General features: G+C 35.9%; 1 protein-coding gene across 19 annotated transcripts in view; it reads right to left on the bottom strand.

The window, feature by feature from the left end:
• The window catches only part of NAV3 (neuron navigator 3), a 1129181-nt gene that overhangs the window by 179103 nt on the left and 927427 nt on the right, over nucleotides 1-22651 (bottom strand). For all 19 annotated transcript variants that reach the window (XM_082351536.1, XM_082351537.1, XM_082351530.1 and 16 more), the window contains 2 exons: nucleotides 19404-19543; nucleotides 8493-9519 (listed from right to left, as the gene is read on the bottom strand). In XM_082351536.1, coding sequence (XP_082207662.1) covers nucleotides 8493-9519; nucleotides 19404-19543 — 1167 coding nt within the window. The remainder of the gene's footprint in view (nucleotides 1-8492; nucleotides 9520-19403; nucleotides 19544-22651) is intronic.

The raw sequence follows: 22651 nt of genomic DNA, 5'->3' as shown, positions 1-22651 counted from the left end.
TGTGTGTCTGTATGAGTGTGTGTGTACCTACATATATTTTATTATTTAGGAAAGCTAGGAGCAGTGAGATCTGGTTCCTAAATATTACTCTTCACAAAAGAAATCAGTGCACCTTAGATAAAAGCTAAAGCCAAGGCAGTGAGAGAACAAGATGAGCCTAGATTACCTTGAGCCAAAAAGAAACAAAGTTCTCAAAGAATAATGGGGCAGAAGCCAGCTTGAAGGGGATCCCAGTAGCCAAAACTGGGAAATTCTAAACATCAAAATAAATAGTCATATTGATGGATTATAATCCACTGAAGACAATAGGAATCCATTAGTCCACAAAATTCAAAGAGAGGGAGAGGGAAAGAGTACAGGAGAAGGAAAAGGAGGAGGGGGGAAGGAGAGGGAGGAAGAGGGGGAGAAGGAGAAAAATAAGAAAAGGACATCATTTTCTTAAAGTTGAATGGCAAGGCATAAATGCAGAAGGAATAATGGAATTAGAAATCACATGACATCCATTGGAGTAAACTATTAATTTAGGCAAGAAACCTCAATGGATGCTAAAACCTATGGGTGAAAGCAGATCAACTGTGGCAAACATCATCCCAATCAAGCAATCAAATTCAACACCACCAAAATGGGGAATATCAATAATGTTGATACCTGATAGGAAGGCAATGGAAAAAACACAGTATCATTTCTGTGATATTATATATATCTAAATCTATATACATTTATATATATTTATATATATATATATATCTGCAATCATGAAAAAATATCAGACAAACCCACATTAAGAATCATTCTATAAAATGCTTGCCTTCAACATATCAATGTCACGGAAGTCAAGGAAAGATTAAAGCACTGTTCCAGATCGAGGGATGTTAGGAAGACATGACGACTGGGTACAACGTTCATCCTGAATCGCTACAAGTGCTATCTCTGGGACAATTTGTGAAACTTGAAAAAAAGGTCTCTGGGTGCTCTGAGTTAAATGTGTATGGGAGTTCTTTGTACGATTCTTGCAAATTTTCTGTAACGTTAACAGCTTTTCCAAGAGAAGATAAAATACAGAAAAAAGAAACAGTTGTGGTTTGGTTGGGCAATCTGGCGCTGAACCTCGTAAGCTAAATACAGAAAGGGCAGTTTATCAAGCTTCTCTGTGGGGAGAATTGCCAACTCATAGCAGTCTTCTACACAACAGACCCTCTTCCAGCATTGGCTCTGCATTCTAGCTTAAAAATACTGCTGTGTGAGGGAGGTTAAACTGCTACCCAATGCACAGATATATATCAAACCCAGCCAAAGACAAGTTTGCAAGACAAGCATTCAGTAAGCTTTAGTTTGTGCTGATAACCAAGTTTGCCCAGTTCACATAAAACCACAATTGCAGTATAATCTGTAATAATAGCTGCAGGGCTTACAAAAGCTTTATCTGCAAGATGGTTACATGCTCCACATTTCAAACTTCATAGACTCGCAGCTCCTCCTACTCAATCTACTGGCTCAACAAATAAGCCAAACTTAAAACCATGTGAGTAAGCATTTTCAAAACTAATGTTTTGTATTCTTTGCCTTTCAGAATATAATATATTCAAGGGCCAATTTTCCATGTCACTTTCTAGGTAAATCTGAAATCTCACAAAAACTTACAACAAAAATCTTTCCTGAGAACCCTTGATGTTGTTATATAAGACAAATCATATTATACCAATTATATATATACATATACATATACATATAGAGTAACAAAAGGAAACCTCTAAATTCAGACTTTCTTGACCTAATTTTACAAATCAAGTGTGTACAGAGGGTTTCCGCTTATGTTTAATTAATGGGTTTAAGAAGCACAATGATTTTCTTCTCTGTTTAACAATGTTTTGCCTTATCTAAAGGTTGGGTTCCTTTTACTTCTTCTGTGAACTGTCCTCACCCTGATTCTCTCCCTTTGCCTTTAGATGTTTGCGTTATGTCCAATGCACTGATTTCTTGACATTTACTACATACAAATGGTCAGAAAATAACAAAGAGCATGTAGACCTCAAACTAGCAAGTTATGAATCTGGTTAATAGCTATTTTGAAATTTATTGGGGGCTGTTAAAAATACTGAGGTTTAGAGAAAATGTGCACGTCTTTCTTTCCTCCTTGACTAAGGAATCACTTCACAACTTTACTTCACATATCTCTGCAAGCACAAGAAATATAGCTGTGAAGTAATGAAAGTAAAAACAATGGAAGAAAAAAAATGGCACATCAAAAGAGGGGAGGCAATCTTGAAGGTCCAGAGGAGCTGAGGTAACAATTTTTGAGCTCCAGGAAAGGAAAGCAAGTTTGAAGAATACAGCATAAAGGGCAGACACCAAGAAAGAAGAGGAACAAGGAAAAGTAGGTTTTTTCTTCTTAACTATGCTCTTCCTCTCCTTGCTATAATTGGTACCTCTAATTCAAGTCGTAACAAATCTAACTCTGAAAGTCTGTAAATTTCTCCTTCATCCAGCCATTGAACCCGGTGTATCCTACCCTGACCTCTCCCACTAACAATTCACTTACACAATAAAGACATAGTAATTTTCCAGATTATGCTGCACACACACACAAAGTCCAAGTTCTTGACATTCAAGAATTTCTACTAACACACCACTGTAAAGCAATTATACTCCAATAAAGATGTTAAAAAAAAAAAAAAAAGAATTTCTACTACAATCAGGTTCCAATCAATCTTCATTTTCCAGGAAAGCTGATCTCCTTGCCAACCACCTTACACATCTTGTGTTTACCCTATTTATTTGGTTCCTTTAGTCTTACATTTCCTTTCCTGTCCCCCTCATCTCCGAAAGCCCAAATCCCACTTCTCTTTCAGAATTCAGCTTAAGTGCCACTTTCTCTGATTCCAACAACTAGTGGTAATTTTCCATTTTTTGAAGTCTCGGTGTACAAAATCTGGTTCACTGCTGGGGGAAATGTTTACATTTCCTGCTTCATTCTGTAGTTATGTTTCAGTCAGTCTCTTGCCTACTACATTGTGGACCATGGAAGGGAAATAACATATGGGATGTGTGATGTTTCACTCTAACCGTGATGCCTTACACAGTAAATGTATTTAGTAGGTAGTCGAAAGAGGAAAAGAATAAGTGAATGAAGGTCCCGAAGAGAAGACATGGTTTCATTCTATAAACATTTTAAAGCTGTTTACATTTCAACTAAACCCTACCATTTATAGGAATAAAAGACTTCTGAATTTTTCTTATTCCATTGTACATTTTTGGTAGTGTTTCTACTCTTCTATAGCAGATGAGTCTAACCCATGATGATGGTGTTTCATTCAACAATTTTTATTTGGTTCCTATTGTAGGTAGGCTCTGTCCTGGGCAATTACGCTACTAAATAAAAAAAGACAAGATGCTTGTTTTTCATTGAGTTTATGTTATAGTCGGAGGTGGCTGAAATCACACTTGTTAATAAGTAAACAAAAAGCCAGTGGATGGTGATAAACTCTATGAATAAAATACAAGAGGACAATGGCATATAATTTTGGCGAGACGCATTGTGAGTGTTCCTTCAGACGAGATGTTTGGAAACAGCTTGTGTGAAGAAGTAGCATGTAAGCAGAGTTCTGATGAGAAGGAGGCTGCTTTGATCCAGAAGAGAGTCCTTATACGCAGAGAGAACATCTATGACAAAGTCCCCAAAGCAGGACAGGTTAGTTTGTTAAGAAACAGAATGAAGGCAGGGAGGCAGTGAGCGTAGTTTAAGGGCTAGATAGAGGGCAGGATTATGTAGGAACTTGTAGGACTTGGTAAGATGCTTACGTTTTACTTTTCAAGTGTAATGTAAATCCATTAGATGGTCTCATGAATTTAAATGACACGCAATTTATACTTTTAGAAGATTAGAGTCCCTGCTGTGTGAAGGCTGCTACTGGAAAGGACCAAAAGTGAATGCTGGAAGACTCATTGGAAACTAGGTGAAAATTGGTGGTGCCATGATCAGGGGAAGGCAGGGTGGAAATGGAAAGAAATGCCCAACTGAGGGTATGTTTTGGAGCAAGAGCCCATAGGACTAGCTGAAAACAAGATGTGTTGGGAGGGAGTGAGCGAGAGAGAAGAGCAAAGTATGGATTCATTCCAAATTTTCTTCCTAGGCTCCCATTCAAGTAATCATGAATTCTAACCTCTAGTCTTTAGCAGTTTTGGTTACTAGCATTTTGCATAGCACTTCGTAATTTGCCTGTTATTTTTTCCAACATGCTTGGATTGTAAAATTGTAGAATGTCAAATTTGGATGATGCCATAACATTCCTCCTTCCACCTGACAAATTCTAACTCATCCTTTAAGTCTCATCTCTTCTCTTACCTCTTCTGTAATGCATACACTGACTCCACCCTCATGTAAGATTCAGGAAAACTCTTCTACCTTATTTGTTGCATACACTTCCATGACAGCAATGATGTTTTAAGTTCTTGATTAAATTCTTTTTATTATCACCAATAAAACTGAGCTCCCAGAGAGCAGATAATTTTTTTTTTTTTTACTCTTTGTAACTCTTATTACATAGTATTTGCAGAATGAGTGATGAGTACATAAAAGAAAAAAATATTTGGTGAATTCCCTTAACTTAAACTATGGCAACTGGTCACTGTATCACTTCTTAAAAATCTCCGGTAGCCACCTGCAGCACTTAAAAAAGGCAGGCTATTCCATTCACACAGGTCTACTTATTGGGAACTTCTTATATTGAGCTAAAATCTTCTTAAAGTTTTCACCTTTGATTTTAGTTATATCCACGCATTAAATGGATAAAGATATGCCCAATTCAAAACTACTTTTATCACATAGTAGTGATAAATGAGTTACAAAAACTTAATATAGAATATCCTTGCACTGTGCAGGAAGTAGGACTAAAATGAAATTCATTAACTTCCAGAACTCAACATTATATTTATAGGCCTCTGAACATTCAATTTGCAAGAAAGAGTATTATGAAGCATATATTAAGGTCCCAGAAGGAATAATTAATAACCAGCATGACCTAGAAGTGGGCTGAGAACTGGGGAAAAATATCACCATCACCCATGGATCTTCCCATTATATAGAGGTTATTTAATTTTCTTTAAATATCAAACATATGTATGTTTATACATATACATACATATATATGTATTTTAAAGTTATTCTACTTAAAAGCAATTAAGTATTTCCCAATATAAATGAATTCTGATTGCGATATCTGCAAATCTGCTATTGACATTTTCCCAGCCAGAATTTTCCTAGTAACAATACCTCTTATTTCTACACATACAGCAAGAACTGCTAAGCAAAGGAAGGCGCACTACAGACTCAGGCATATATGGATTCAAAGGCAAACCCCTGCCAGGCCTGTGACTTTAAGAGATTATCGTTATTCTGCCTTGAAATCGCTGCTTCTTCATCTCTGTAAAATGGGGTAACATTCCCTTGTCATGGGTTTGTGACACAGTTTAAATGAAAAAAATGAACATAAATTTTGTAATACAGACTTGTACTAAGTAAGCATTCAACAAATACCATTATAAAATAGTAAATTATTACTATTATTGTATCAAATGATTAGCAACTCCAGAAAAGTCTGTCAGGGATTTTGCAAGAGAAATTCTTAAATGGTGTTGGAGTAGTCAGAGTTGAAAGGACATCAGGGGTCACATAGCCAGATGACATGACTCTATGATATCTCTTTCACTGACAGTTAAGAAACTTGAATATTGACTACTCAACCTTAAGAGGATTTATATTATCATTTACAAAATTATTCTGAATTTATAAAAGACTTCAAGCAACCATTTCCTCATATGTAGACTATGATGTGACATTTCTTGTTAGATGGTTTTATTTATTTTCAACTACTTTATATTATTGATAATAAAACAAATAATTACTGACATTTATAATAATTTATTCTGAATCTGGCTCTGTGCTGAAGACTTTACACAAGATTGCCTTATTTAATCTTTAAAACAACCAAATGAGGTAGATATTCTTCTACCACACTTTACAGAATTAGAAACTGAAGTCTGGGGAAGGTCATTTACTGTGTGGCAGGTACTGTTCTGAACCCTGTATAAATATCAACTCATTTAATCTTCAAAACAGCCTTATGAGGAAGCTTCTATTATTATCATGCCCATTTTACAGATTATAAAAATTTAGTCTCAAGAGTCTTTAAATGCATTACACAAAGTAACATGACTAATAAATGGTGTCATCAAGATACCAACCCAGGCAACCTGGCTCTTGGGGCCATTGTCTCAATAATACAAGGTGCAGTTTCTGAACCATGGTAGAGCAAACGGACTCTACAGCCTGTAATCCTAGCTACTTGGCTATATTACCTCACTTTTACAATCTCCGTTTTAAAGAGGGCAAAAAGAAACTCAAAGAGGCTGGAGAATTTGGCAGTCACACGGTAGATTCACACTTTAACCTCTAAACTGTGCTGCTTCCTCTTTCAGATAGCAAAGGTTACACTGTCAAATGAAAATCACTAAATCCGTACCCACTGGATATGTTATTGCAAACAACCAAAGAAGTTTGCTGCTACTTATAGAAAGAAGCTTGCTAAACTGGTGGATATGTTCTTTTTGCTTAGATTTAGACTTTCCTGTGAAATTCATCCGTGGTGATTTGAAATGACTGATGTTCTTACAGAATACATTTGAGAGTGACAAGTGTGCTGAGAATGACATATTTTAAACTTTATAATTTTTTCTTATATTTTTGAAACGTGGATTATGATTTTGACATCTGAAATTCTCCTTTGTCAGATAGGGTCTCTGGAGCTAGAAGGATCTGCAGACTCCCATTGTAATACAGGTGGGACAGGCGCGACCTAGAGCAGTCCCCCTCAGCCATTGGTTGGCATCGCACTGGGCCCCTCCCCCAAGCGAGCGACCATTAGTGAGCAACTGTCAATGAGCAACTGACTGTTAGTGGTCCCACTCAGCCATTGGCTGGCACTGTAGTGGGCCCCTCCCCCTCCTCCGTAGAAAAAGAGCAGCCCAGAGAATGCGGACTGAGGGAAAATGTTTTTTTGCGACTAGGGTGCCATCTTCTCGGTCTGCTGGCTTTCTGATTAAAGTCGTTATTCCTTGCCCCAACAACTCATCTCCCGATTTACTGGCCTGTCACGTGGCAAGCAGAGCAAGCTTGGTCTCAGTAACACCATGTGATGCAGATACAAAGGTTTTAAATGAATTTTTGCTATTAAAGTCAGAATAGCAGCCTTAAATGAGGTAGCCTAAGACCTGAAATTCAATAATTATGCATTTGTTTGGATGAGTACATAAAGCCCCAGAAAAAAGTCACTTAAAGCACTTAGGTTTTTCACTGAGGGAAAACAAATCATTATAATTATTTTCTTTACTTAAAAACTCATATATTTAATAAATTTAATAAAATTTGAAACTATATAATCGTGACCTTTTCCTATTTGCAGCAGATCCTACATCCTGTTTTTCCTGTTGATGAACCTGCCAAAGTCGCGGGCATTATTCCTCCCTAGCCACCTCTTCACTGAAAGGACAGTGGATAAAAACGGAGACACAGCAGCACTGACATAGTCCTAATCGAGTAAAACTTACCACAAGACAATAGGCAAAATGTGTTCCTTTTACAACTGTCTAGTAGGATATATATTTTAAAATATAGCATGTGCTATGTATTTTAATAAATGAAAAATAATACACATATATAACAAAAATTTAATAAAGTTAAATATAATAATTATATAGATTATTATTTTTGCCTGGAAACAACAGGCCTAGCTGTGGAAATTAATATAAATTTTATGTTGGGAAAGCAACGCCTTATAAACAACATTTAACAAACATGTACAGTGTGCCAGAATATATAATAAGCATCTTATATGCATTATGCCTGTTATTCTTCCCAACTCTACAAGGTAGATACTATTATTTCTATTTGACAGCTGCAAATGAGACTAAGAGATGTTAAATTCTTTGTCCAAAGGCATATAGCTGGTAAGTGGCAGAGCTGGGCATTAAGTCTATATCTGCCCGATCCCAGAGCGTGCCCCCTTAACAATTATGGTTTACTTTTTCTCATGCGTGAAAACAAAAATATCTCTCAACTCTATAAAAATGAGAATTATTTTAAAAGACTAATAATAGAAATAATAGTAGTAAAAGTAATAGACACAGGGAAAAGTCATGACATCTGGGTTCTATTTTCCCTTTGACGACAAGTAGGTTAACTTTCAAAGGCCTCGGTTCTTGCGTGGGGGGGGGGGGGGAGGGGAGGGGGGAGGGGATGGAGATGAGGACTAACAGATTGGAGGATATGGGAGGCTTTCTTTTAAAAATTTGAATTCTAGGCCTCTCTCTCCAGCATGAAACACCGTTCCCAAAATGACTATGTGAAATAGGACTCCGCAACCTTCCTTATTATGTATACTCTTGAGAATGCAGACCTGTCAGTGTTTACAGCTGTGGACCCGCGGAGCCCGCCTTACCTATAAATGAACGGAGCCACGGTGGCAGTATTTGGGTGGTTGTGTTGCTGCTGCTGAGGGAGCTGGACGGCTCCATTTCCCACGCTCTGCGCACTGCCTTGCGCCGCTGACCCAGCACAGGAACCCGCCGGAGAAGCGTGGCTAGCTTCCCTTCCTTCCAAAGGAGCAGGGCAGTTGGATGTGCTTGCTTTCTCAGTCGTTACGGGCTTAGGGAAGGACTGGGAAGGGCTTCCCTTGGTAGTCCTGAATTTTTCAGACTCTTTGTTTGCTGAGCCTCCCGGTGAAACAGTTTGCTTTGCTGTTGGCACCTTTGAGCCCGGTTTTGGAATCCCACTGGAAGAGGGGATTAAGCTTTCCTTCTTGGCTGCTGTCGTCTTGCTGCCCTTTGGGATTAAGCTTGCAATTTTAGAGGTCTTTTTTGGAGTCGTCTCCGCCACCTGATCTTTCTCATCCTTGACTGGTTTTTCAGTGCAAACTTTATTTTTGTCCCTGTTCTTTTCCTCTTTTTCCTTTGGCTGTAGCAAAGACTTTTTATTGCTGAGATTTTTGCTTCCAGCTTTTGGAGGGGCTAATTTCGGTGACACTTTGGGGCTGCTATTGGTTGAGCCGCCACTATTCAGACCACTGTTAAAGCCTTCCATTTCACCAGATTCAGATAAGGCATCGTCCTCTTTCCCACCTTCACTGGGTCCTGAACTGGGAGGTTGCAGGGGGCGTAAAGCAGTCCGTGTATTGACCAGCTTGAATTTCTCAAGCATGGATTTCTGTCCCGAGGGAGCTGCTTTGCCCCCGTCTGAGGCAGGGGGCTTCAGTCTGTCTGCAGATGGTGTGGGAGAGGTGGCTGGGCTCGACTGCTTCACGGTCAGCATGGTGGAGGTGGCGCTGTGCTTGGCGTTCATGGACTTGCTGCGCCACGGCTTGCTGGTGCTCGGAGAAGGGATGGCAGAGGCCGGGGGCTGCCCAGCGGTGCCGGGGGGCTGCGTGCTACCACTCACACCTGAAGATGGTTGAGGTCCTTTGGAGGAATCTGGACGTGGTTAAGAAGAAACATTGTTAAAAAGGCTGATTAGTTTTTGATCACTTATATCACACCACTGAGTATTTCTAACTATAGGCACAAGGAAGTTTTCTTTCCTCTGAACTGGAAACGGACATGCTATGTGGCATCAATCACTTCTGTAATGTGGTGGTTTTTGTACCATATATCAAACATTCAGTGTCTGAGGGACAGTGATTTTTGGGGAAAAAAAACACAACACTTTTTTTCCCTTCTAAAATTATTCTTAGCCAAATGAATTTTGCTGGTCACAGAGGTCTAAAGATGAATAAAACACTCTCCCTCCCCTAAGCAATTCTCTGTATTCTTCCAGCCACTACTGTAGCCCATAGCAGTGAATGGATATTCCACCTTGCCCTATAAAAATAATGAATACTGAGAAATTGCTTTAACTTACAGGAGCCTAGCTTATTCTTATCTGATTAAATATGCTTTAGAATCATAATTTAGCTTTTTTTTAATATTGTTTTTATTTGTACAAAATAAATATTGAAAGGGATGTTTATATGGGTCAGATAATCTACTAAGAAATATATAAAATATGTAATACAAATATGTAATACTATGAAATGTGTAATAATATGTATAATCCTTATAACAACACTACAAGGTATGTATTGATATTTTACAAATAATTCTTACAAATAATAATTTTATAAATAATTAAAAAAAATTCTACATAACTTGTCTGAAGTCACCCGGCCTGGACCTGAACTGATTTCAAAGCCTGTGCTCTTAACTAGCACACCTGCAGGCTCCTGTAGTGATTTGAACAAACTTTAAATTCTAATTAAAAAAATCAAGCTACTTTTTGGGGGCTGTAAGAAAATAAGGCCAATTGTCATATAAGTACTTATAATGCACTAGTGTTTACTTACTTTCCACTTAGAAATCTCATTATGATATGAATTTCTATATGACTGTTATAGCACTGATTAATGCTTGATTACAAGTCTTATTTTTAAGCATGAAAAACTAAACCAAAAAGAGATTTTATAACAATGTATAGAATAAAAAAAAATTGAGCTTGGAGTTAAGAGATCTCAGTATAAATGTTAACACTGGAGAACTATATAATTCTGGTCATGTCATTTACCTTAAATTTCATCTACCATAAATACCTCCCTCTTCCATCCTCTTTTTCTTTTTTTTCTGAGAAATGGAGTGACAAATGATTAAATTAGATATTTATGTAAAAGAGGCAACGTTGATACTGTTAACATACTAGATATTGTCAAATAAATGCTAAGCTGTTTTTGATGAAATGTCCAAAGGAAATATTTTATTAATAAATCCTTTCATAATATTCAGGAATTGGAGACCATTAAATTCCATTAAATATTCATAGATCTAAAACTACAATGCTTTCATTTTTAAATGTTTGTTCCAACAGTATCAAAATGCAGGATAAACAATAGGTAATTAAGCCAATTGGTATAGAATACTTGTCTTACCCATTTTTCAGAAGAAGAAATTTACATTAAAAAGTTAATAAAGAAAATTAGAGATAGGAAAAGAGGTTAAATTCTTCATTAAATATTTGTGTGAGTTAGTTTTTTTTTAAAAAAATAAGTGTGCCTAAAATAATATAATAGATTTGTGAAGTTTATATTAACAATGCCAATAGTATAGACAAACGTAGATAACTTCACTGTGATTGCCTGTTTCCTCTACTGCACTGTTGATACAGTCCAGGAAAGCAAAGACCACACCTGTAATGCATAGTTCTACATTACACACATAGCACCTTCTGTGTGACAGGCACTAAACTAAGTTTTTGAAGTACATTAACTCAGTCCTTCCAACAACTGCATAAAATTTTCACTATTACCCTCATTTTGCACATGAAGAAACTGAAGCACAAAGAGGTAAAAGAACTTGGCCAAAGTTACACAATTTGTAAGTGACAAGTCTGAGAACTGAACTTAGCTTGGGATTCTAAGTTAATTCTGTCAACCACTATGTTATACTATTTTTCAAATGTATATGAAGTTCAATGGCTTATCAGTTATAACATTATTCCTTGACTCTAGAAACACAAAAAATAGTGAATGTCAAATTCATGCCTTTAATAGGATTGTCAAGTAAACTTTATTTCTCGATTACCTAGATTCAACTGGAAACTAAGAACATCTCCAAACAAGATGCATTTTCTCAAGTTCAGTGAATTGTGTACACGCCTGTGCATTTCACACAGTGACCTTACTGTTTTGCAGATTCCTGTCCAACATATATGCCTCTATTTTTCTACTATTTCCAGAAATATTAATCAATGCTCTTCAGTTCCTACAATCTCTAGGACTTGAATCTAGGCATAACATCTGTTAATATTCACTGAGTGGCTATTCTGTGCAAGACTCCCCAAGACACCTTACAATCAAGTCAGAGGAAAGAAATCAGACTCACAAAAGATGGATGGCATATATTAAACCTTAAACGAGTAGGAGGTGGGAAAGAAAATGCTAGAGATCAGAAGTGCACAAAGGGCTGTACAACATTAAATAAGATCAAGACAAATGAGCTAAGGGAGACATGCAGGCATTCAAGGCAGGAGTAATATAGAATTTTTATATGAAACTATGTGAAAATTTATTCTATTTATTTACATTTTAAAAATATGTACATACGTATATTGGGACACAGAGTTAGAGAGAAATAAAGTACCCCCAAAATGAAATCGTAGTCTGTTGTAATATTGCTAAGAGGAACATAATGGCCTCATATTGAATTTATCTTCACTTTCTTACATTGATCTCAAAAGTTATTTGCGATATTTCTTATTCTATAATGAAAATAATATTAATAATTATTACAAATATAATAATGCCGACTGGCATTTTATTGAAGATTCTTTAACTATATTATCTCATATTAGTGTTCACAACAACCTCATGAGATGGGAAGGGCTCCTATTTTTTTTTTTTTTGACAATTTCATAATCACTTTGCCTATCTTTTTTTGGAAGGGCTCCTATTTCTAATTCACACTTGTGTAAACCCAAGCTTTGAGGGTCCAAACAACTCATTCAGTGGTGCACAGCTAGTGAGGAATGTGTGGTGTGGCTAGGATTTGATCCCACATGTGTGATTCTAGAGCCCAAGCTCTATAATTATCGTAGAATGTCTGATATTTTAAGTGTTTAACATAACGGTCTCAGACTTTAATGTGTGCTTAAGTCACTGGGGATCCTACTGAATGTACATCACATTGTGCTTCAGCAGATCTGCAGGAGGCCCCGAGATTCTGCATTTCTAACAACCTTCCACATGATACCAACGCTGCTGGTCACAGACCATGTTCGGCTTTAAAGAGTTATTTCTTATGACAGTGTCCAAATTGGCTAAATTCATTAAATGTTACATAGCTCTGCAGCATTAATATTCTTCGCTCTGTGGACTTCTGGAACCTTGGTCAGTTCTGCATTCCCCCCAGATGCTTGGCAATCTGTGGTGAGAGACCACTAAAAACAAAAGAGGTTTTCCTAATGTCTTTTATTTCATCATTTTCGCCACATACTTAGCGTATATCTTCTGTGTTTCTGTAACTAGGTTAAGAAGCCAGGGGACTCCTTCCCCTATATGCCTGGGAGCTTTGGTGAGGATGAGAGAAGAGGGCAGAAAAGGACCAGTCAGGATGCTCTGTAAGCGTGCCGACATTAGCTAGATAGACTGCTATCGCAGTTCAAGTACAGAGGAAATTCAACATCATCACACCCAAAAATGAGACAGGAGGGACTCTAGATTATGACATCGACATCCAGCCTACCGTAACGGTCACAGCAAAAGCTATAAAATCGTTCTCAGATGAGTACACACATAGAAGACACTTCTCTGAACTCAACTCTCAATCTGTGCCCAGCTCCTCTCTATAATCAGCAATGAGGTGCTTCAGGTTTCATGAAGAGTGAAAATCATAAGTCACTGTGCATCAGGAGAGCATTAGAATAATGAGTGTCTCTCTGGACACCTCACAAGAAAGGGTGCAGAACAACAGCTGCTGAAATGGCAGCCTCTGCAGCTCTGACAGATCGGGGGTCAGCACAAATTCTAGTCTCTGTGCGATTTACATATTCAATAGTAAGTAGCCTGGTCTCACTGATACATTGCTGACTGTTGTTAACTCAGCTTCTGACTATAAATGAACTGTTAGCTGGGTATGGCGGAAAAGCACAGGTATCTAATGCACATATTTAAGGGCATTCCTGCAACAGACTTGTATCTTGCGTTTGCAGGGCCTCTCTGCCTATAGCTGTTCCTTGTCTCTGGCGTCCAAAGAGAAAGTTTCTTCCACTCCCTCTCCTTTTCCTCCCCTTCTTCTTCCACCTCGCATCCACCACCACCAATTCCATTACAACCAAATAATATTATTTATCAACTGCTTACTTTTCCCAAGTACTTTGATACATGGTATCACATTTGGAGCTTCTACCCATATGCCTCTTATTTAAACTCATAATAATCTACAATATACTTATTGTTTCTCTTGTTATAAATGAGAAAACTGAAGCTTAGAGAAAGTAACTTGCTCCAAATCATGCATAGAGTAAAATTTAGAAAAGACAAAGCCAAAACTGGAACCCAGGTTTATGTGACTACAAAATTTGGAGGCTTTTGACTCTCCCTTCTTTCCATATGTTTGCTTGCCCACCCAAAAACTCTACCGGTTCGGTTCTCCAGAAAGTCACATGTTTGTCACAACAGTGAAGGCAACTGGGTAACTCCCCGAAATATGGGTTCCTTCTTCCTCAATGAGCAGAATATAAATGGGGAGAACATGATACAAGATACTCACTATTCAGTTAGCTATATACTATCTCCTGGGGCATCCTACTGGCACCATCCTTTTGAGTTGATGTAAGAATAGATTTTAATTCCTGCTTAGAAAACATCTAAAGTCAGAGAGTTAATTTTTAGTTATTTCATATTGCAAAAAAAAAAAAAAAACTTTGATGACCTGGGAAAAATGCCAATCTAGTTCTAAAATTAATACACGGAGGTAAATGTGGCAGTCACAACAGGCATATGGGAAGTTTAGATAAAGACGATTCTCCATGAAAATTTGGCAGGTTAGCTTCAGAGCTTAGTGCTATGTTGCCAATGGTGCTACTAGCCTGAGAAAGGACCAGGGAACATCCTCAGTTGTTTACTTCTTCTTCCTCACTGACTAGTATGCTGTTTGGATGGAAGCAAACCAGCTTTCAATTCACAAAGTAACAACACACAAAGTAGCAACAACAATAAAAATGACAACAGCACCACTCTTTTTAAAGTATTCACTGTACAGCAGGCATTGTGCTCAGTGATATGTATGGTCCCTGCTAATTATAGAACAACTTCAGCATCACAGATCATTATGGAAGGAAGGAAGTGACTGATCAATGTGGTGATGGCAATTAGTTTGGTAAATAATTAACTTAGACTCTCATTTTACAATAATATACCAAAATACACTGAACATTTTGAAAGTTAAAAAAAGTAGCATTCAAATTTATATATGTTTTGTTACCAACTGGCCCCTTGTTTACCTCACCACACTGTCTCCCATAAATGACGGCTTGCGAAATGCCTCAATCATCAATTTTATGATGAACAGAAACATGGAATGCTATTACGGGGATTGTAGGGGCACTGTACATTCTGCACATGTATATATTGTACCGTTTGTAATGTGAGAGTGCCACTCTGTGGACTACTGAAAAATTTAGGGAAGCTTTAATTCACCAGCCAGATTTTTAAAAAGTATGTAATTTGTGTACAGGCATATAAAATACGCGTACACCTCAATATGTAAGCGTGTATACATAAGTAAACAACATATATGCCCAAGTCTATTTAGTCATATCACTTGATCTATGTACTTAATTATGTTACCTCATAAAAATCCTTAAGATTAACTTGAAATTATGTCATTATAGGTTTATATAATTATTAAGGAAATAAAGCAAAACGTCATGGTGGAACACATAATGAAATCACCAGTAAAGAGATATAATGAGTAAAACATATTTGCATTGCATTGAAAAGGAAATAAAACAGTTCAGTTCTTTGGTCTTAAGAGTAATTTCAGAGTAATTAAAAAAGTACCTAAGAACTAGATAACTATGTTTTAGCTGTCAAAACTCCACGACTAATGTAACATTCACATTAAACCTATAGTTTTAAAAAGTTCAATTTCAATTTTGCTCAATTCTCCATATCAATCACACTAAATCTATGTTGAGTGTAAATGAAAGAAAACACTTTCACACCAGAAGATACTTCATTAGAACCTAGGAGAACAGAAAGGAAATCTCCTCTTCCATAGATGTACAGGTACCATGTAAGAATCACATGGGAGAAACAATAAAGAGATGGTAGCATGCCCTCTGGTACTGTGGCATGTTTCTTAGCAACATAGAAAAACATCTGTCTACTACGGAACTCTGTCAAGTAATAAGTATTTACAGATGATAATTCAGAAAGTGAATTCCAAATAGAGCTAGGGACATTTACATTCCTAATAATACTAAACTGTTAAGCCTTTTTCATATTTATCACGTCGATTTCATAAAACAAGAATTATTTCTTAAGATAATTTGCTTCAGGCATATAAAATGTGTGCCCAAATGAACCAGGGCATTTTTTTTTTTTTCACAACATCCCTGATTTCCACTGAAAAGATATTTGATTTTTCTTTAAAGCATACATCTGTCTAGAGTAATCTCATAGGGTGCATGGGCAAATTGATAAATGCTAGTGTCAGAACATATTATTCATTGTCAGTCTCTGCATGTCAGGTCACAAAGGGAAGAAACTTGGACTCCCCAAAGAAATGCTTTTCTACAAACAATATACTATCTTCATTCCACCATTTGTTCTGAGAAATTTGTTCCTACATTCCATTTCAACAGAATGGTGGGGTGGCATTGCTTTCTATTTTAACATTTCTATTTCAGCCTTCTCTGCAAGTGATCATCTATGGCCGTGTTCACTGATATTTTAATCCATTTGGTGAAATGAGCACACTATTTTTTGGATTGTATTATTATTAAAATGGTATTAGATGTATCTTTTGAAATGCAGTTTGTGATTCTCTACTGATTTCCCTTTATTAGGTAAGTCACACAATTCGTAAATAAGCTATTTTTACCATCCCATACATGTGAGAAGCTACTGTGCTTTCAACAGTATGTTTTTTAATAAGGAAGTGAAATTGTTTTAATTGTGAATAAACCTATACTATCTATTACAAATTCTAGAGATTCCCCAATTGATTCATATAACTCATCGTTTAAGACTTCTTAAAGAAAGTAGAAAGTACATATTCACTTAGAAGCATTCAGGGAGCACATTACAGATAGTGTGATTATTTCTTTTGAGTAAAAATATCTTAATTTATTAAATTTAACTGTTATACTTTCTAATAACTAAAAAGGAATGGCAATTAGAATACTCAAGTTAGTAATTTCTGAATTCTGTCATTATAATATTGTAACCTTTAAAAATTCTTCTTTAATTTTCACCTTATTTGGCCATGCCTAGGATATGTATGAACTATATTGTCACAGAGATCAACCTGTCATCAGATGGAATCTTATATTTTTATATGCTATGCTAACATGAAAAATCTCCATGTCAAAGGTTAAATAAAACATTCTTATCCAAAAAGATGTACCATTAGAATAGTCTAAAGAATAAATTATAAACTGTTTCATATGTGATGTTTATATTTGTTTTGTTTGCTCTATAATTTAAGCTAATATTTTGGAAATATAAAATAGCATGACACAATGATTAATTTAGAGATGATATTGCATATACTGATATGAAGTTGTAACTCCACATTAATAGAAAATGCCATATAGCGTGTAAAACAAATTCCAGAAGGCTGTATTATATAATACAATTTATGCTTTAATTATTATTGACAGTTTACAGACATTTAATGCCAACATTTGATATATAATATTATAAATATTTGTGAATGTGAGATCATACACTTTAAATGTTTTGGAATTTTACTTTGTTGGAATTAAAAGTAATGGCTAATTCACCATGAAAACTCTTGCTCTTGATACTGACCTAAGGAAATCTGCTTATGGTCAAAAACCTTGTAATGTATGTTATCTGTCTCCACCTTGTGGTTATTATAAATATTGCTACTTTCTAATTTTGTACTACTTCCTAGACATACATAAGAGAGGCTGAATGGCTATGGAAAGATATGAATACTTGGCTACCTCTGGATTTTTACTTTTAGACACCAGAAATACAAAAAGTATTTCACATGATCAAAAAATACATTATGATATCAAAGCGTTGGGTCATCTAAAGCATTTCTAGGTTTCTTTGCCAATGTTATTAGTCGTTTTTTGCAAAACTCTTATACAACTGTAGTATCATGTAGCTAAAATCAGACACTTGAGCAGTCCACTCAGCATATCTTAATGTCTAAACATGTTTATTTTCCCTTAGAATTTCATAGCACATATAGGTCTTTGTATGATGCTTTCTAGGAAAGTCACAAAATGAGGGAGGTGTTTTTCTGATAAGAAATTCTTGTCCCCTTTCTCTCCAGGAGAAGTGTAAGTCTTCAGTAACATTTCTTAGGCCCTCAAATCAAAGGTTTTATTCTTTATTTTAAAGACAAAATCCTAACTTCCAAACACATACTATTTTCTTCTTTTTTCCATTCAACTCAAGAACTGGGGATGTTACAGGGATCAAGATACACTGCTTTGCTTACAGGGATTTACGGTCTGTCCAATTTTGTTTTAATGGGTAGGAAATTTTCACGGAAGTGTATAATTCATAGATCACCCCTGTCAATTCATGTCTGAGTAAGAGAAGTCTAATCAGATCATCCATATGAAACAATTGGAAATGATCTAATCTGAGCCAAAAAGTTTCTACCTGGTTCAATTAGTCAAACCAAATTTGCCAGCTGTTCTACTAAGTGTATTTGTCACTTTTGAATTTCATGTCTTGTTGCATGGAGAGTTAAATACTACACAGAGAAGTTAAAGTTTTACTGATTAGAAAATACTACCTCACAATCCCACAACGTGCCCTAGTCCCTCACAGGGTCACACTGCTCCCAACAGCAGAGGTTCTTGATTTTCTCATGGTTTAGATGTAAATTACACATCCTCCCATTTGGATGCAGATTCCACAGGGATATGCATCAAGCCAGCACCTCTTTAAATACGCACTGTGCACATTAGAGAGAACTGTGTATCATACAGTAGTTAATATATAATCTGCCTTTAACACACACTTCCACTGTGTCTTTTCTTCCTGATCAATGTGTGATTGGATATTTCTATCATACACTCGTTCAAGAAAATAAAACAAACATGAATAATTTGTCTCTTATAGGAAAAACTAAGGTCATAATATTTATCTGTCCTGCTGCTTTCAAAGACTAAATACCCTTCATAATTATGTCTTAAATTTTGATGCTCCAACCTTAACTTCCTCAAACACGTATGGCACTTAATGTTAACTAAAACCAAGGATTTGAAAACATTTCATATAGGTTTATGACTTCAAGATAAGTGTTCATAAAACATGAGAAAACAAAAGAAAATGCTATTTACATGCATCCAGGAGGAACTTTTATTGAGAAACAGATTTTATACTTGGGGATAATCACTAACCACTTTAATATAAATGACTATATTTCCTTAAAGTGTTCTTCAGATAGGAAAGGTCCTGAAGAAAGCTGGAATTCAGGAGGAGGCACTTAGACAATATAAGAAAGTCCACTGATAACATTTCCATTCCAAACACTGCTTAAATACTAGATTTAACATGTAATTTATGAGGCTCATATGTTACACTTGTGCCTTAATGATGTAACGGGCGAACTCTTACCTTTTTCACTGCCATTTGCATAATTTGGAGGCTTGTTTTTATCAATGCTGTTAAAGCTCTGACTTCTCCTATTTAAATTGGAGGCTCCCTGGACCTTGCTGCTGCTGCCTGCAGCTGGCACCCTAGAGGGACCTGGAAGCCTGAAATAGTACAAGAAAAATTACATCATTATTGCACATTACAAAAAGATAGGGAACAGGAGGTTCTGAGCAGGGAAGGGTTAATGGGAAAATCATAACTTACGACGTTCAGCAGAAAATGTTGGTTTAAGTGACAAATAGCTAAACACAAGGTTTGAAAATCTTCAGAAAAATCTTGGTTCATATGATATAATTTGCCTCCGAAGTATATTAATAATGCAGGACGATTAGAAATAAAGTAATTTTAACTAAAAAAGTCATACCTATATGCACCTGATGAATAAAACTTTGATTTAAAGGTACTGTAACAACTACATGAAAAGCAAGGGAAATAATACTACTTAACTAGAATCTATTATATTCTCAGGGTATTAACCAGCTGCCTGCAGTTGTTGTTAAGTTGTTCTTTTCAATATACGGGGCATTTGTTTTTATCTTAGGTGGCTGTATCTTAAATGAACTTGTACATTAATAATAAGAAGAATAAAGTTACATACAAATTGCAAATAGCAAACGCTTACTGAGTATCTAAGCTAGTTAATTACTTGAAAACACGGTGTGGAGACCAAGGTCATGAGTTTGTTCATATTTGACTGATCTGTCTCACATAAAAACTTTCACTCTCTTGCCAAAAGTAAGCACCTAGACTCTAGCTGGTTGTCTCACAAGTGTGGCCAACTGATCACACAGGCCATGCGGCAAGGATGTAGGTCTCAGAAGAAGAAAATCTACGCTAGTAGAATGACAATTTAAAATACACCTACAGTGATAGTAGCTTTAGCTGCTCACTGTGTATGAAGGACAAGACATGAGGAAATGTAGGTAGACTGTATTAGAATTAGGGGAAGTTTGACGGGAGGTAATTATCTGCAGTTATTTTATTTAAACTATAATTAAACATCAGTTTGGATTATTTATTTCACTATTTAAACAGTTTCCATATTAAAATTTCAGGTATCAATTATTTCAAGAACTGTGCGTAAAATATGCAATTACTATATTTTATTTTATACTAATACTAATGTATATTGTATATGTATAATAAACTCAATCTGCATAAATGAAAAACTAGAAATTAAGAATTAATATTGGACTCTTAAGACATTTAAAAACATGATATTAAGGGTCGCCAGCATCTTTGCTAGCATTTGCTGCCACCATGTGAATGTCACAGTGTACTGCTCTAATAAGTTCTATTTTAAAAGAAAAATAACAAAAACAATCCATAACTTATAAATGTAGCAATTAATTTTTTCTTGTTATACAAAATATTTAAAATAAAAGAATGTTTACATCTATTATATTGGTACCCGATATATCACAATTTCACAATCAGTTGCTACAATATTCACATTTTAACTCACCTTATTATACTACTTGACACATTATTTCCATAGATTATCAGGAAATCAAATTCTTAAATGTATACTATAAATATTTTATAATAGTAACAGGTATTGCGAAATGGAATGAACATCAGGAAAACACACACGCCAGCTTAAGACCAGAAATGTTGATATCTTGGAATAGTTAATAGTTTCAAAATGTTGACTGTATTTTGGAGTTTAAATACATATGGCTAATAAATAGTTCCTTCAGCTATTTTGCTAATTAGAGGTTGTGTCATGCACAAGATTGGAATCTTTTCCAAATGACTCCAGCATTTAACTTTTACTCAAATGGATCTACAGGGTTTGTAAGTCTAGCACAATAACCACAGACACCAGCAATTTTGAGTACCAGTGACTGCACTATGTAGAAGGAACTCAACTAATTAATTTGGCCAAATGTCCCATCATAATAAATCTGAGAACTAGTACTGTAGACACAGCCATAGGCTTAGAAAGTTCATTCCAAACTCACATTTATAAACAAATTTTGTCACAAAATTTGCCCTACTTGCAATGAAACTTGACCTGTTTCTAGAAAGCAATTAAAATGCATTTTGATCTTGACTGTGACCCATGAAGCCAAGTGATCTTTAGTTCTCAGAAGAACAAATTAAAGCAAATTAAAAAATCCATTTGCTCGTCTCATTACCCTAATTTGACAGTCAGCCAGAGCTCCAGATCATTCATCAAAGTAATAAAAAGAGAAATGAGAATGAAGCCAAAAAAAGAGATGTTCTATTAAATCAAAGAAGTACTTAAAATATATTTTATATTCATTAAGTCTTAGAAGTAGTAATAAAAAATGCTTATTGAACATGGCAGGTCACTGTTCTTTGCGCATCCTAGTTTATATCATTTCTTTTGATTTTTAATGAAATACCCTTTTAATTTGCCTTTCCAGAATCAGTTTAATTACTATGGAAATGAACATAACTTAGGAAACCAAGGCAAGGGGGAAAGCACATAACCTCAAGTCAAGGCATCATAAGTAGTTCTTGTGGTCAAACACTGCATAATATGATTCATTATTAGAGTAGTGACTAGTAAACCACCACTGAGATACTTCCCCAGTAAGTGAGATGGCACATATAACCACATAATAATCAGGGGGGCAAAACACATTTGCTGTGGCTTCACTTAGCTGTACCATCATGCCTCCAGTAACTTAACATTTAAAAAAATCACTTTCCACACATTTTTCTATACCAGTATTTTCCAAACAGTATATAATGCACTGTCATTTATTATAACAGATTGCCTTTAAAATACATATGTCATAAAGAAGCAAAAATTTAAATGATTAAAGATAAAAGAATGGTTCAGGCTGACCTGGTGCTAACTTTCCCACAAAAATCTGCCAATGTTTCTCACTTCTGCTTCAAAATGTGCAATAGTTAATGCATACCCATTTCAAAAAGCAATTACAATCTTGTTTTCCTTCCAGATTTGTGGCCTGGAAAGAATGGGGTCTTCAAAGTAATTTTTTTCCTTGACTTTCTCTAAGCCTAGAACCTAGACCTCAGCCCAGTCATAGCACTATGTATAACAAAACTGAATTAGAAGAACCCAGGACCCATTTCATCATCTAACACAAACATGTTCACGCCCAAGAGGGCGTATGGAAATCTACTTGGAAGAATTCGGTACTCTAACCTTTACATCCAGAAGTATGTCAGTTTTTGAAAAAATTTAGAATGGTAGGACAAAATATCCCTGG

Source organism: Balaenoptera borealis, assembly GCF_965194805.1.
Source record: "Balaenoptera borealis genome assembly, chromosome: 13".
NCBI lineage: Eukaryota > Metazoa > Chordata > Mammalia > Artiodactyla > Balaenopteridae > Balaenoptera > Balaenoptera borealis.
This window is presented reverse-complemented; position numbering and strand designations above follow the sequence as displayed.